Raw genomic sequence first — 13,804 nt, 5'->3', positions numbered from 1 at the left:
TATCATAATTTCTTCCTGCCTCTCGTCCATCATATTTATTCTCAAGTGTTTTTTTTTTAACAAGATGAAATTACATGTATATGACAAACATTATACCTGATATGAACAATTATGCACTAGAGGGGCGGTATACAAATACAGTTTTTGTATAAAAATATTAAAGCATTTACAAACTTTCACTGTTTTAATTGCCTTTTGTTAGTATCATTACAATGCTCCATTTCCTTCCAAAAAGAAAAAAAAATTTGCAGAAGAACTTATGAATATGAATAGGTGAATATGAAATTATACATGTTAAAAAAAGAAGAAAATGTATTATGTAGACATAACTGTGCTTTGCTGTTCTGCAGGGAATAAATAATACAATACAAATGTCCATAACAAAACAAAATGATTACCAATATTTTGTACAATAAAATAGTTTTACAAAAGGGCTATGCCAAAATAAACGTACCACTGTTTCAGGGCAACTGACATAAAACGAACAACTAAATCAATATCAGATTTAAATTTTTCCAAATAGTATTTTGCTGGGTAAATCCTGTGTATAATTTTGAATGATATTTCCTTAATCCTTTTGTAATTACAGTAAATATTGATTAGGTATTAACCAAATCTTTTTCCATAATATTGTCTGTCAAAATTGATTCCAATATGAATAAACATAAGGCAAAGACAAACTGTCTCGTTGAAATAAAGCTCTTACAGAACTGTTGTGTGATGTTTATGCTCAAGTCTCGAGAGATTTTGTGAGATTTCCCATGCTCACAGGCCGGACTCTGGCTGAAAATCTGATGGTGTGTGGTGTGCTGTCTCTTTCACATCGTGGCACACCACACACCATAGGAGCAAAACGGTTAAATCTAGGATTTTTGGTCCTCATGTTTGTGGTCTCTCACATTTTGAAGATCTTATAAGATTTTTAAAATCTTTTAGTGTGAACCCAGCCTAAGAATAAAAGCTACGGATTAGAACGAGCTAAATCAAGGAGATTCAAAAGTAATATATTTAAAGGGATAGTTCACCCAAAAATTAAAATTCTGTCATTAACTACTCGCCCTCATGTCGTTCCAAACCCGTAATACCTTTGTTTGTCTTCAGGACACAAATTAAGATATTTTTGATGAAACTCTCCACAGACAGCAAGGGTCCAACTACATTAAAGGTCCAGAAAGGTACCAAGAACATCAATAAGGGGAAAGCACATGCATGCATCGTGGTACTCTCTAAAATGGCGCTAAGGTGACATGGAGGAGAAGAAATGTTAAATAAAGTTGTTATTTTACCTTTATTGCTCAACATAAAGTATTCCCGTAGCTTCATAAAATTACAGTTGAACCACTGATGTCACATGGACTATTTTGTCGATGTTCTTGGTATCTTTCTGGACCTAAAATATCTTAATTTGTGTTTCGAAGACAAACTAACGTCTTGAAGGTTTGGAACGACATGAAGGTGAGTAATTAACGGCAGAATTTTCAGTTTTGGGTGACAGCCACTGTAAAATGTCATCTGCGTTGTTAAGTTACTACCATGGTAGTTACACATGTTTAGCTGAGAAAAGCATCTACTTTGACCATTAGAAAAAATAAATTATACAGCTGAGTCAATGAGTCAGTTACATTCATTTAAATCTAAGACCTAATATACATTCGGCTGGTAATTATCACAAAACAAACACAGGGTGATCAGGACTTTGACGTGAAGCAGCTAGTTAACCGATAATGAATAAATACCTATGAAATATTGATCTGGGCCTAAATTATGAGAGCTAAAGGAAGCTGCTAATACTAAAAAAAAAAATCTCAACCTGTCTGTTTATATTTGCCTCTATTACAAGGATACTTAAACAAGCAAATACATTAATTTAAATATATATATATTTTAGTAGTGCACTTGCAGAGATACAGAACACTTTCCCAGATGAGTGGTTATTTATATCAAACACTCGAAAAAAGTCTGCACACTCTCTAAAATAAAAAAGTCAGAAGCGAGATGAAAGCAATGCAAGCAATTTAATTAATATAACAACGGCTCAAATTTGATAACCGAATGCTGTGACTGACCAATAAAAATCAAGTGTTTGTGTAATGGCAAATTACAATTTACCTCCTTTGTATAACTTTGTTTGACCCTACAACAAATGTAATCCTACTAGTAATAATGTTTGTGACCAGTACATATGGTCTTTTGAGTTCATCATCTATGTGTTTTATGCAATTTTAACAAATATGAATAAACTGCAGGCTGCGTTGATTTCATGTGAACATTTTTGTGTAAATAGTCACAAGGCGAGAGCTGTCTCATTTAAGTTTGTGCCTCTTAAAGGAAGTGCATAAAATAGTTCATAAAGAAACAACTACCATATCTGACACGTGTATACACTGTTTGTGAAATGGTGTAATAAACAATGTATAATTCTACATATGATTCAGATGTCATCATTCTGACATTCAAACACTTAGTTTAGCATAAAATATGTGACTACAATAAACTTATCTAAACATATTAAGCCTGAATGTTTCTGTTCAAATGTCATAAAGGGGTTTGAACACATTTAAGACGTTTCAAACATGACAGTTATGTATATATATCATGTATTGTACTTCTGTTACTTGCTTATAATTCAACTCAAACTCACAAGTTCTAACACGCAACCCAGACCTGTACAGTAACTAATGTTGCTACAAAACAGTCATGTAAACACGCATATAGGAGCGCGTTTTAACGCTTGTAACCCTCGTGAAAGCAGAGTTTTTGAGGGGTAGTACTGTCAAAAGTCAGCTGCACTTGTTTCACGGTGAGCCGGTGCGTGAAAAGTGTGCACACAGCACCAAAACAAAAACACACCTTTGACCAGAGAAAGCAACACTACTTACCGTCTCTGCAGAGTCTCATGGCTTCGCGATTTTTCCCGCACTCTTTCAAACTTTCTTCCAATTCCGTACCTGAGGAAGCGATTTGGATCGTGTTACATAAATAGTTACACTTGCTGGCTTGTTCTCGCGTTTCTTAATATTTCAAAACTGCACGCAATCGGGCGAACGCTCGCGTTCTGACGCGGCTGCCCGCTGAAACGCAATGGCCGACGGCGGCCGATCAACTCACCGTCGCTCCCGTAGAGTTTCACAGCATCAACCCAGCTGCTCCACGGCTGTCCCAGCATTATTTCAGGACTAGGCAGGGATCTGCGCTCCGCAACAGTCGCCATTGCTGTGGAGGCTTCTCCCCGCTGGAACTGTGGCTGCTGCTTCAGCTGCCTGGCCGCTCTGCGCTGCTGCTGCTGCTGCTCCCCTCTGACGTCATCATCGGCCCTTTCCGACATTCTTTCCGCTACAATGTAACAACACAGCAGTGAGCGCTTAAGGTGGCCGAGCGGATTCCTTCAATGAATGACATTGAGCCGAATACGCGATTCATTCACTTCAGCGATTACATTCGCTCGTCTTTCGTCCCCCGATGCGTGCTGTACGAGACGGCGTGTCTCGAAACAGACGTTAAGAGCGGATCACGAAGATAAAAGTTTAAAGACGACCTCAAAACTTCCTTTCACTGAAGCGAATGTGAGAAACACTGAGGAAAATTGCGCTTCACCTTCGTGTGGGGAGAAATGTTCACCTTGTTATGCTGTCACACATATTAAAAACGTGTATCTTAGTATGTTTTAATAAAAAAAAAGGTGAATCAATGGGCCTGGGAATTCCCCCATTCTCTTAACACTGACGCCAACAAAAACAAAACAGGCCACTACATGGCAAATTACATGAAAATTTTTTTTTTTCTTAAAAAAAACAACAACATAACTCCTTTGTACGACTTTGTTTGACCTACAACAAATGTAATCCTACTACTAATGTTTGTGAGCAATATGTATGGTCTTTTGAGTTTCTTGTCTATGTGTTTTATGCAATGTTAACAAATATAAATAAAATGCAGACTGTGTTGATTTCATGTGAACATTTTTGCAGACGAGAGCTGTTTCATTTCAGTTCGTCCCTCTGGAAGGAAGTGCGCAGAACAGTTCATATACGTACAACTACCATATCTGCTGCATATTTTATTTTTAAATTATATATTATTCTTACTTTTCTATCATTAAACGGATAGTTTGTTCAAAACTGGTTTGGTTACATTCTTTTTGTGTTCAACAGAAGAAATTAATATATACAGGTTTGGAACAACATCACGTGAGTACATTTTTGGGTGAACTGAAAGTTTTTTGTTTTTTTTTTCTTCATATAAAACGATGCATGTAAACATGTCAGCGGTCACACTCATGACCAGTAAGGAAACCCAGAGTCATATTTTGACTGCCTGATTCACATTATAAATAGTTAAATAATGTATAAATCAAAGCTTTTGTTTTTGGATTATCATTCTCTTTTGCACGTAAGTGCTTGATTGTACAATAAAATACAAAATAATAGTTGTTCACAACTTTCTAATGCATCTTACTCAGCAACTTGATGAATCGACTCTGTAGTTTCCTGCCGGTTACAATTGTGACCAGAAATAAGACACATACAGTACTTTCGCTTTTTTTTTTTCAGTGCATGCAGTTTGTTACAATGAGCGATCCAAGGAGCAAAACAAATGTTCACTTTTCACAATTAAAGAGGTTAAGACAATAATGCATTTGGCAGGCTATTTTAATGACAGCTATGGATTAATCATTTGATGCACTGAGCATTGTTTTCTCACACTGGTATTAAGCGTATCTAGACCTGAGAGATTTCCAACACGGTAATTTATCTAAAGAACAGTTTGAGCCAGTTGCACGAACCTGCATTGCTGCAATTCTTTACCAAACTTTGCACATCTTCACAAACTTGATCATTTAAGTTAGATGTATAGTTAAAGACTGTTACAAAGTACAAAAAAAAAAAAACAATTTCCACACTTTTGCGTGCTCTAAAATTAATGTACTCTGATCAGCCACATGTTATGAATCACATTTTGGAGCACAGGCACTGGCAAATAAATTCTAGGCTATACTTAGCCATTTCTCCACTTGCAAGAATGTGATATACAATCAAATATGTCTGGGCCAATTCATCTAGAATAAGAACAGATAATAGAGGCAAACAGGTTTTAATCGGATGCAAGACAGCTTCAAGCTGAATTTGTGCTTTATGCAGTCAAATTATGAATCACTGCCTAATTTAAAGTGTTCATATTAAACGTAGGCCATGATGGTAAGGTATGCAAGAGCTGGTTTATTAAAACAAATTCTGCAAAAATGTTTTGATTAAAAGAATTTACTCTGTTTTCCCTCCTTGAGTGTATTCTAGTCCTTAGGAGGTATTTTTTTAATAGACTACAGTATTATAATATGAATCTATTAATAGCCCATTAAAGGAATAGTTCACCCAAAAATGAATATCTGCTGAAAATGTAATCACCTTCAGGCCATCCAAGATGTATAGTTTGCTTATTGGAACAGATTTTAAATTTAGCATTGCATCACTTGCTCACCAGTAGATCCTCTGCAGTGAATGGGTGCCGTCAGAATGAGAGTTTAGACCGCTGATAAAAACATCCACAAGTAATTGACAAAACTCCAGTCCACCAATTAACACCTTGTGAACTGAAAAGCAGTGTGTTTGCAAGAAACAAATCCAACATTAAGACGTTTCTAACTTTAAACTGTTGCTTCTAGCTAAAATGTGAGTCCTCTATCCATAATATAGTTTCTCCTGTGAAAATGGCTGTTTACACTGCAAGTCTTAATGCACTGATCCGATATTTGACCACATCTGTTTTTTGGCCCGCCTGTTTACCTTCAGTTTAAGCACTGGTATCCAATATCTGTGTTTACATTAATTCCCGCCCAAAATGATTGTCAGTGATTGCTTTACTATGCACAAGGTAGACACTCGAGTTTTGAATGGCTGTGCTATTAAAATAATTCATATAATTCACACCAAGTGGCCATTATTATTTTCCAGCATGGACAATTACATCTGACTGAACGGATAAAGACTGTAAAATAATGGTAATTTTTATTTGTTGTTTTATCTACAGTTAGAGGCAGGATTTGAAATCCAGCTATATAAAGTTTATATAAAGTTTCCACCTCAAAAAAATGTAAGCGCATACAGCACACCGGCATTGTAATGCTATCTTTATGGGCAAACGTATTTCCCATGCATTGTGAGTTCTGAGGGGAATCAAATATGTGTGTTTAGATGTAGGTCCGATAAAATGCGATTGTATCCGATTAAAATCCACATTCGGAATCAGCCCAGATCGAATGCGAAAAATTCAGATCTCTTGCTGATTTTTGTGTTTACACATGCAATAAATCTGATATTTTGTGCCAGTGTATACACAGTCAAATTCACCTGAATACGGAGTGAAATATGCACAGATCAAACACCTTTACAAGCAAAAACAGTCCAAAACAGTTTTAAACAAATATGTAATTGGATTATAATGTGAAAGGACAACAGGGGATGCACTTTAGGCTCTGTAATGAAATACGGACTGGAATTTCACCCAGAAGCGACAGTTTAAAGTTAAAACATTAATGATGGATTTGTTTCTTACAAACACACAGCTTTTTGCTTTACAATTAAATACTGGACTGGAGTCTCTTGTTCAGATGCCACCCATTCACTGCAGATGATCCATTTGAAAGCAAGTGAACAAGCCTAATTTTTCCACATCTTTTCTGATGAAAAACAAATTTGTATGGCCTGAGTGTGAGTACATCTTTAGCAAATTTTCATTGTGGGTCAACTGTTTCTTTAAAGATATAGTAATACCTACAATGGAGTAAAAAAATAAGAGTTTAGAAACTGTAAAATGAATCTAATATGCTATTAGAACTGATAAATTATGTTAATTATTTCATTTTTAACATGACATTATTTCATACCTTGTCAAAAGTAAAAATTGGAACAAAACTGGTCAAGTCAGTAGATCCTCATCAGCTATGGTGATTCCAGACTGCCACACAAGCTGGTGAGGGAATCTGCAGAAAGGAAACAGATGAAGGCCCAGATGAATGTTAGCAGCTTTACGATAATACTCAGTGTGTAATAATCACAGTTTAGGGAATTAGTCGTTTTGTTTTTTGACAGAGGAGCCTTCACGACCTAAGGCCTGTGGCTTTCTTCTCTACAGTTTTTTACTAGCTCACGATCTACTTATGGAGGAGCCCGTCGCTACAGTGTAATCCAATCCAATAACGACTATCCCCGGCTAACCATCTGAGAGCCCTTCAGTTGACAGCCTGATAATCCGTCTCAGGGATATAAGGAACCAGTGAAAATGTTTTGACTTTCTAGCATATGCTGTGCAATACATATCTGCATAAACGATAATCACCATGAAAGATTTTTTTAACAGATATACATAGACAGCATCATTCTGATGTTAATGACTACTAGCCTGTTGTTTGAACGGAAAGTGACAAATCAATTACGCAGCAAGTGTTGGTATGATTTTTTATGACTTATGATGAGATGTTCTTTGTGGTGTCAAAGATTTCCTCTTCAGTCTGCGTACCAACCTACGTCAATATATAAGCGTTTCAGTTTCAAGCACAAACACCCACTCTTGGTTAAAACCTTACAGAGAGTGCATAGAGCTAAATTTTAAAATGATTAATATTCTATATTTAGCATGCACAGCTGAAGCTATGGCATACAAAGCTTGTTTATTATAATATTGTTAAAGTACAGTGAAAACAGCACGACACATGAGAATTTTGAATTAATATTTGAGGAGATAATTTGAGGAAACAGTATATATATCTATGTGACTCTAAACCACAAAACCAGTCATAAGTCACATGGGGATATGTGTAGCAATAGCCAACAATACATTGTATTGGTCAAAATGATCAAATTTTCTTTTATGCCAAAAATCATTAGGATATTAAATAAAGATCATGTTGCATCCTACCGTAAATATATCAAAATGTAATTTTTGATTAGTAATATGCATCGCTAAGAACTTCAGTTGGACAACTTTAAAGGCGATTTTCTCAATATTTCGATTTTTTTGCACCCTCAGATTCCAGATTTTCAAATAATTGTATCACGACCAAACATTGTCCTATCCTTACAAACCATACATCAATGAAAATAATATATATATATATATATATATATATACATATATAAAACAGACACATATGACTTGATTTAAAGCATTTAAGAGCACAACTAAATCACAAAACTACATAATAATCTATATCTATATAAAAAGAAATGTTAGCAGATGCTGTAAACACCCCTAATTTTCCCCTCCTCATTGATTCCCCTTTTGTGTGAAGTTTATTTTCAACTTTGAGAGCCATGAGCCATTGTAAAATGTTATGTCCTTGAAGTTTTAAAAGTGTTTCATGCTAATGTGTACTAATTAAAACCCCTCTTACGACTCTATTCATTTCTAGCTCTGTCCACTTGTTTGCATCCAGTGGGCAACTTCAAATGAGCAAGTGCACTTGGGAAAGTGAAAGCAATAATGGCCAGATCCACCAGCCATTAGAATGGCTCCTCCAACAACTTTTCTGTAAGGACTAAACATAGCGGGTTTGTCGTGGAGCGAAACGAACAAAGTAAACTTGAGTATTACGTCACCAAAATAAAATGTTACACACATCAGAGGGGGAGGGGGACGGCAGCAGGTTTAGCTTCCTCGCTAACTGAGCAGCTGAAGCCAGCCATTGGTGGCACTGCTGTAGCATGCAACTGGCTAACTGGCAGAACAGACATTAGCAGCTGATCTCGATGTCATCATTGTTCTCTTACCAATGCCCTGGACTTCAGAGGTCCCGGTTGAGCTCCAGAGAGAACAAAGGCGCAGGCTTTAGGGTGTTTTGAAAATGAAGATCAGTTCAAAGAGCGAGTGCAGTGCTCAGTGACTGTGGAGGTCTTCACCAGGTGCTTCCATGTCTGTTTACCAGGCAGCATTCTGGGACAAGAACGTCACTGACTGACTCCAGCAGCACGCATGCACCGAGTACGCCTGTCACTGGACAGTATGGTGGTGTGTCAAAAACGAAAGCGCTGCCTGTCTAGACAGCATTTCTGGGCGTCGTACTCGCGCTTGTAACGCTCCAGTGCGTTTCTGTGAGTCATTTGCGCAATCGGGACGCGTTCAAAACAGCTTTTCGAGCGTGCCAGACGCGCCCTCGGCGGTCCAATTGGCTGTCTAGGTAGGCGGCTCAATGGGCTTTGAAACACAGCCTATTACTGCACTTCGCTGTAACGCTATTACATACGTATGGAGAACTAAAAACACACTAATCCGAGCCACACGCAACCGACACAACTTTGAAATTACTTTGGCGATACAATAATGAGAAAAAACCTTGCCGTTTAGCGATCTGTGAGTCGGATCTTTTCACTGAAGTTGAACCGGTTCACTAAATCGACTCGACTCGCAGTGTAACCGACACGTTGAACAGAGAACCTTTCAAATATGTTCAATTCGTAATGAGTCAGTAACCAATGAGTGACTTATTAGGTTTATTTAAAGTTTTTAATGTAAGTACTATAAAATAATCTATATTTTATTGATGTTGGTTGAATTATGGCTACAGTAAACTTATGTTACCAAGTAAAAGTAAGGCTGAAACATTTTATTGAAAGGTAATAAACTGATTTGAATGAACCGATTCGCGATTCCTTTTCACAAGCCTGTGATGACGCGTTTCAACGGTCATCATCATCATAAATCCCTTAAAGTTTTTTTTATTATTATTTTTTTAAAATGTGTATGTACATTTATAACACTATACTTTGTATTATATCACATTTTAATCAAGTTACAAAAACTAGTTAACACTATGCGAGCATCTATGGGAGGAAAGGTAAATTTAACATTGTTCTGTCTTCTGACTGCCGATGTCAGTCTTTCTCAATTTTTTTCCTTTGATTGAAAGTCGTGGAGTTTTTCTTTTGCTATTTGAGAAAATGGGAATGCAAAAAATATATTTGTGCTTATTCTCCCATTCACTGCTCTCGGATTTTGCACAACTATGACGACTTTCGGTAGCCGACACAACTTTGAAATTACTTTGGCGATACAATAATGAAAAAAAAAACCTTGCCGTTTATGGATCTTCTGTAGCGATTTGTGAATCATTTGAGTCGGATCTTTTCACTGAATACGTTGAACCGGTTCACTAAATGGATTCGATTCGCAGTGCAACAGAGAATCTTTCAAATGTCCAAATCGTAATGAGTGAATGATTATGATTTGAGTTTTTAATGTAAGGAAGTGTATATTTTTTTGAAGTTCTAATTTACTTAATGTTTCATGAGCTGAATTATGGCTACAATAAACTTAAACTTATGCTACGGAGTAAAAGTTAGGCTGCGTCATTTTTTTTTTTTTTTTTTGAAAGTCGATAAACTGATTTGAATGAACCGATTCGCGGACCCACAACCATTGTCAAAAACTACTGAACTTAAAGAGGAAGTCATAAAAGTGGTTCGAAAGCTTGAAAGGGTCACACAACTTAAAATTACTTTGGCGATATAATAATGAGAAAAATCCTTGCCGTTTTGGGATATGCTGTAGCGATTTGTGAATCTTTGGAGCCGGATATTTTCAACGAATACGTTGAACCGGTTCACTAAATCGATTCGACTCTCAGTGCAAATGAAACGTTGAACAGAGAATCTTTTGAATATGTTCCAATTCGTAATGAATCAAGAACCTATGAGCAGAGCTGTGTTACTTACAAATCGTAATCCGTTAACGTTACTGATTACAAATTGCATGACAAAAACTGTTTTTACATTTTACATTTTATTGATGTTCTAAATTACTTTATGTTTTATGAGCTGAATCATGGCTACAATAAATTGACCTTATGTTACGGAGCAAAAGAAAGGCTGAATCGATGTTTTGAAATGGATCTTTAAAATAAACTGTTTTGAATGAACCGATTCGCGGAAAGTCGAATCTTTCAGAGAGTAAGTTGAACCGCTTCACAAAACCGATTCGATTCGAAGTGCAACCGACACTCTGAACCGAAAATTGTCAACGTAATTCGTAATATAGACCCGTCGAGTAAGCAAGCAGATAGTAAGAGGTCTACATACTAAAACATGACAAACATAACAAACTTTGTCAATAAATTGTAATATTTTTTAATACGAATGCATATTATATTTATGTTTAACGACTTTCATGTTATATGTTTTTTTTTATAAGATGAATTATGGCTACAACAAACTAATGATGTCGTGGCGTAAAAGAATTGCTGAATCGTTTTTGAAACGGTTCTTTAAAACGAACTGTTCTAATGAATCGATTCTCGGAAATCGGAGTCGGATTTCCCTCCACTGTCAAAAACTACTGAACTGCCTACCCATACAGCATTTCTGAAAGTCACACGAATAGTTCAGACGTTTGAAAGACTAATTATCCCACAACTTTTAAATGACTTGAATAATGATGAAACAAAACCTTGCAGTTTAGGAGATTGCTGTGATTCGTGCTGTGGGGTCGGCGGGTTCGGCTCATTTGCTTCGCAACAGAGGCGGGGCTCTGAAGCCCTGTGTGTCTGTACGCGCATGTCAATAAAGTTTTTCGAATAGTTCAGTTAGCCTATTGGAGAATGGGTAGCATCACTGATGGTAAGGATTTCTTTGTTTTTATATACATATATTTAGTTTATATTTGCTGTTTATTTGGCGAAACAGTGTGATTTATTACAACGGTGCCCCACTATATTTTTGTTGACTAAAGGAACTCTTTTAAAATGCGTTTAATATGAGGAATCATAGCTAGTTAGCCATGTGATATGCTAAAACTGATGCACTAAGACACATAAAATATTGTATAAAATCTTATTTCAGGTTTTTGCAAACACATGCCACTAGAATTAATAAGAGTTTGGAAGGGCTTTAGCAATTTATAAATATGTAACGTTTTTAAAAAATATATACGTACTTATATTTTTTAATATAAATATACGTAAAAATATATGTGTGTGTGTGTATATATATATATATATTTTTTTTTAATGAATATTTATATTAAAAAATATAAGTACATATATATATTTTTTAAAACGTTACATATTTATAAATTGCTAAAGCCCTAAATTATAAATTATGTCCAATATATATGGACATATAGTACATATATATTTATTATATATTTTTTAAAACGTTACATGTAATGTTATATATATATATATATATATATACATATGTGTGTGTGTGTGTGTGTATATATATATATATATATGTATGTATGTATGTATGTATATGTATATATATAAAACATTACATTATTTTAAAAATAATAAAAGATAATTGCAAGACTCTCTTGGAAGATTTCTTTGATCTACAATTACTGTGACACATTTAAAGCATGACTTTTTTGTGTGGTTTAATGTGTTAGCTTCAGCAATACTTCTGGTACCTGTGTTTCTTTCACAGATGAGGTTATTCGGAAGCGTCTTCTTATCGATGGAGATGGAGCTGGAGACGACAGACGCATTAATGTGCTTATGAAGAGCTTTACCAAATGGTGCAATTCCAGTTTCTCACCAGAGGAAGGGTAATTCAAACTATTGTTATAATCTAATTCTTTATGTACCTTATTCCACTGATCAGTTACCATAGGCTTATGTATAATGACTTGCATGCTTGTCTTTGTCACTACAGGCTCTCACAGTATCAGAGGATGTTGACATCTTTGGCTCAGTGTGAATTCTCAATGGGGAAAACCCTGCTTGTGTACGACATGAACCTGAAAGAAATGGAGAATTATGAAGAAATCTATGCAGATATTGGTAAGGCGTCGGGTTGATGTGTCGGTGTGACTTTATCATTACCATTTGCTCAGTCACTTAGTCAAATATTCTTGTTTCTTCTCTTCAATACAGAGAAAAGTATAACATCAGCTCATGACAAAATTGCAGAGTGCAAAAAGGAAATCCAGAGAGCGAAAAGGATACGAAAAAACCGTCAAGGTTCAGTACAGCTCCTGACGTTTTGTACTTTTATTGTTTTCTATTTGATTTATCACTAACTTCTGCTCTCCCTCTTATTTATAGAGTATGATGCTTTGGCCAGAGTTATCAAGCAACATCCAGACAGACATGAGACCTTAAAGTAGGTTTGAAATTCATGTTTAGGTCAAATCACATCTGTGTTAACATTTAATTTAATGACAAACGGGACACCCTACAACAGGGATTCATACAGACCCACCAGCTATTAAGTGTTTTTGTGAACTTATTTCTGCAGGCAGCTTGAGGCTTTAGACAAAGAGCTTCAGCAGCTTTCACACATCAAAGAGAATGTGGAGGACAAGGTAAGGGAATGTGGCATTTCTTGATGATTTTGTAGACATACACCAATATTTACTCTGATCTTCTTCTTTTTTTTTAACCATTGTTCAGTTGGAACTTCGTAAGAAGCAGTTCCACGTCCTTCTCACCACCATTCAGGAACTTCAACAGACTTTAGAGAGTAAGTAGTTTTACTGAATAAAGGGTAGAGGACACTGATATATATACTGGTCCTGAACTGCCAGCAATTAGTTTTAATTCTGATCATGTTGTGATCATCTGCCTGTTTCATGGTCTAAATTTGTGTTTGTTCATCTTTTTTAGATGATGAGAAGATGGAAAGTGATGATGCCCAGGAGAGCCCAATGGAAAATGGAGACTAGACTAACTTTTTTTTTTTTTTTTTTTTTTTCAGTTTTTCTGAAGATGTACCTATTGTCCTGTTGTTTTTGTTTAGTTTTTTCCCATAAACATTCATTTTAGTCTCTTTTGTGATGTTGGTGATGTACAGAATTAAAGTGATTTCTTTACAAA

General features: G+C 35.8%; 2 protein-coding genes across 3 annotated transcripts in view; one reads left to right on the top strand and one right to left on the bottom strand.

The window, feature by feature from the left end:
* LOC127172891 (ataxin-7) overlaps positions 1-9,275 on the bottom strand; it is a 41,926-nt gene extending 32,651 nt beyond the window's left edge. The window contains exons 1-4 of one of the 2 annotated variants that reach the window (XM_051122385.1): positions 8,763-9,275; positions 6,881-6,976; positions 3,109-3,333; positions 2,880-2,948 (exon numbers count right to left, since the gene is read on the bottom strand). In XM_051122385.1, the coding sequence (XP_050978342.1) occupies positions 2,880-2,948; positions 3,109-3,325 (286 nt within the window). In that variant the 5' untranslated portion in view covers positions 3,326-3,333; positions 6,881-6,976; positions 8,763-9,275. Of the gene's footprint in view, positions 1-2,879; positions 2,949-3,108; positions 3,567-6,880; positions 6,977-8,762 lie in introns of those variants that run through there. The other variant, XM_051122386.1, reaches the window with a different exon arrangement.
* A 2,193-nt stretch (positions 9,276-11,468) lies between these two features.
* Positions 11,469-13,804, top strand: thoc7 (THO complex 7). The gene is made up of 8 exons (XM_051122123.1): positions 11,469-11,603; positions 12,414-12,534; positions 12,642-12,769; positions 12,863-12,949; positions 13,034-13,091; positions 13,227-13,293; positions 13,382-13,451; positions 13,595-13,804. The coding sequence occupies exons 1-8, from the start codon at positions 11,585-11,587 to the stop codon at positions 13,651-13,653; spliced, it is 609 nt and encodes a 202-aa protein (XP_050978080.1). The 5' UTR covers positions 11,469-11,584; the 3' UTR covers positions 13,654-13,804.

Source organism: Labeo rohita, chromosome 11 (assembly GCF_022985175.1).
Source record: "Labeo rohita strain BAU-BD-2019 chromosome 11, IGBB_LRoh.1.0, whole genome shotgun sequence".
Classification (NCBI taxonomy): domain Eukaryota; kingdom Metazoa; phylum Chordata; class Actinopteri; order Cypriniformes; family Cyprinidae; genus Labeo; species Labeo rohita.
The sequence above is the reverse complement of the archived record's forward strand: the minus strand, read 5'-3'. Positions and strand labels throughout refer to the sequence as shown.

Excerpts from the sequence above, each read along its gene's own strand:
- thoc7 (XM_051122123.1), top strand. Across the intron at positions 12,535-12,641 it reads AGTTTCTCACCAGAGGAAGG|GCTCTCACAGTATCAGAGGA; the intron begins GTAATTCAAACT and ends TTGTCACTACAG. Across the intron at positions 13,092-13,226 it reads GACAGACATGAGACCTTAAA|GCAGCTTGAGGCTTTAGACA; the intron begins GTAGGTTTGAAA and ends TTATTTCTGCAG.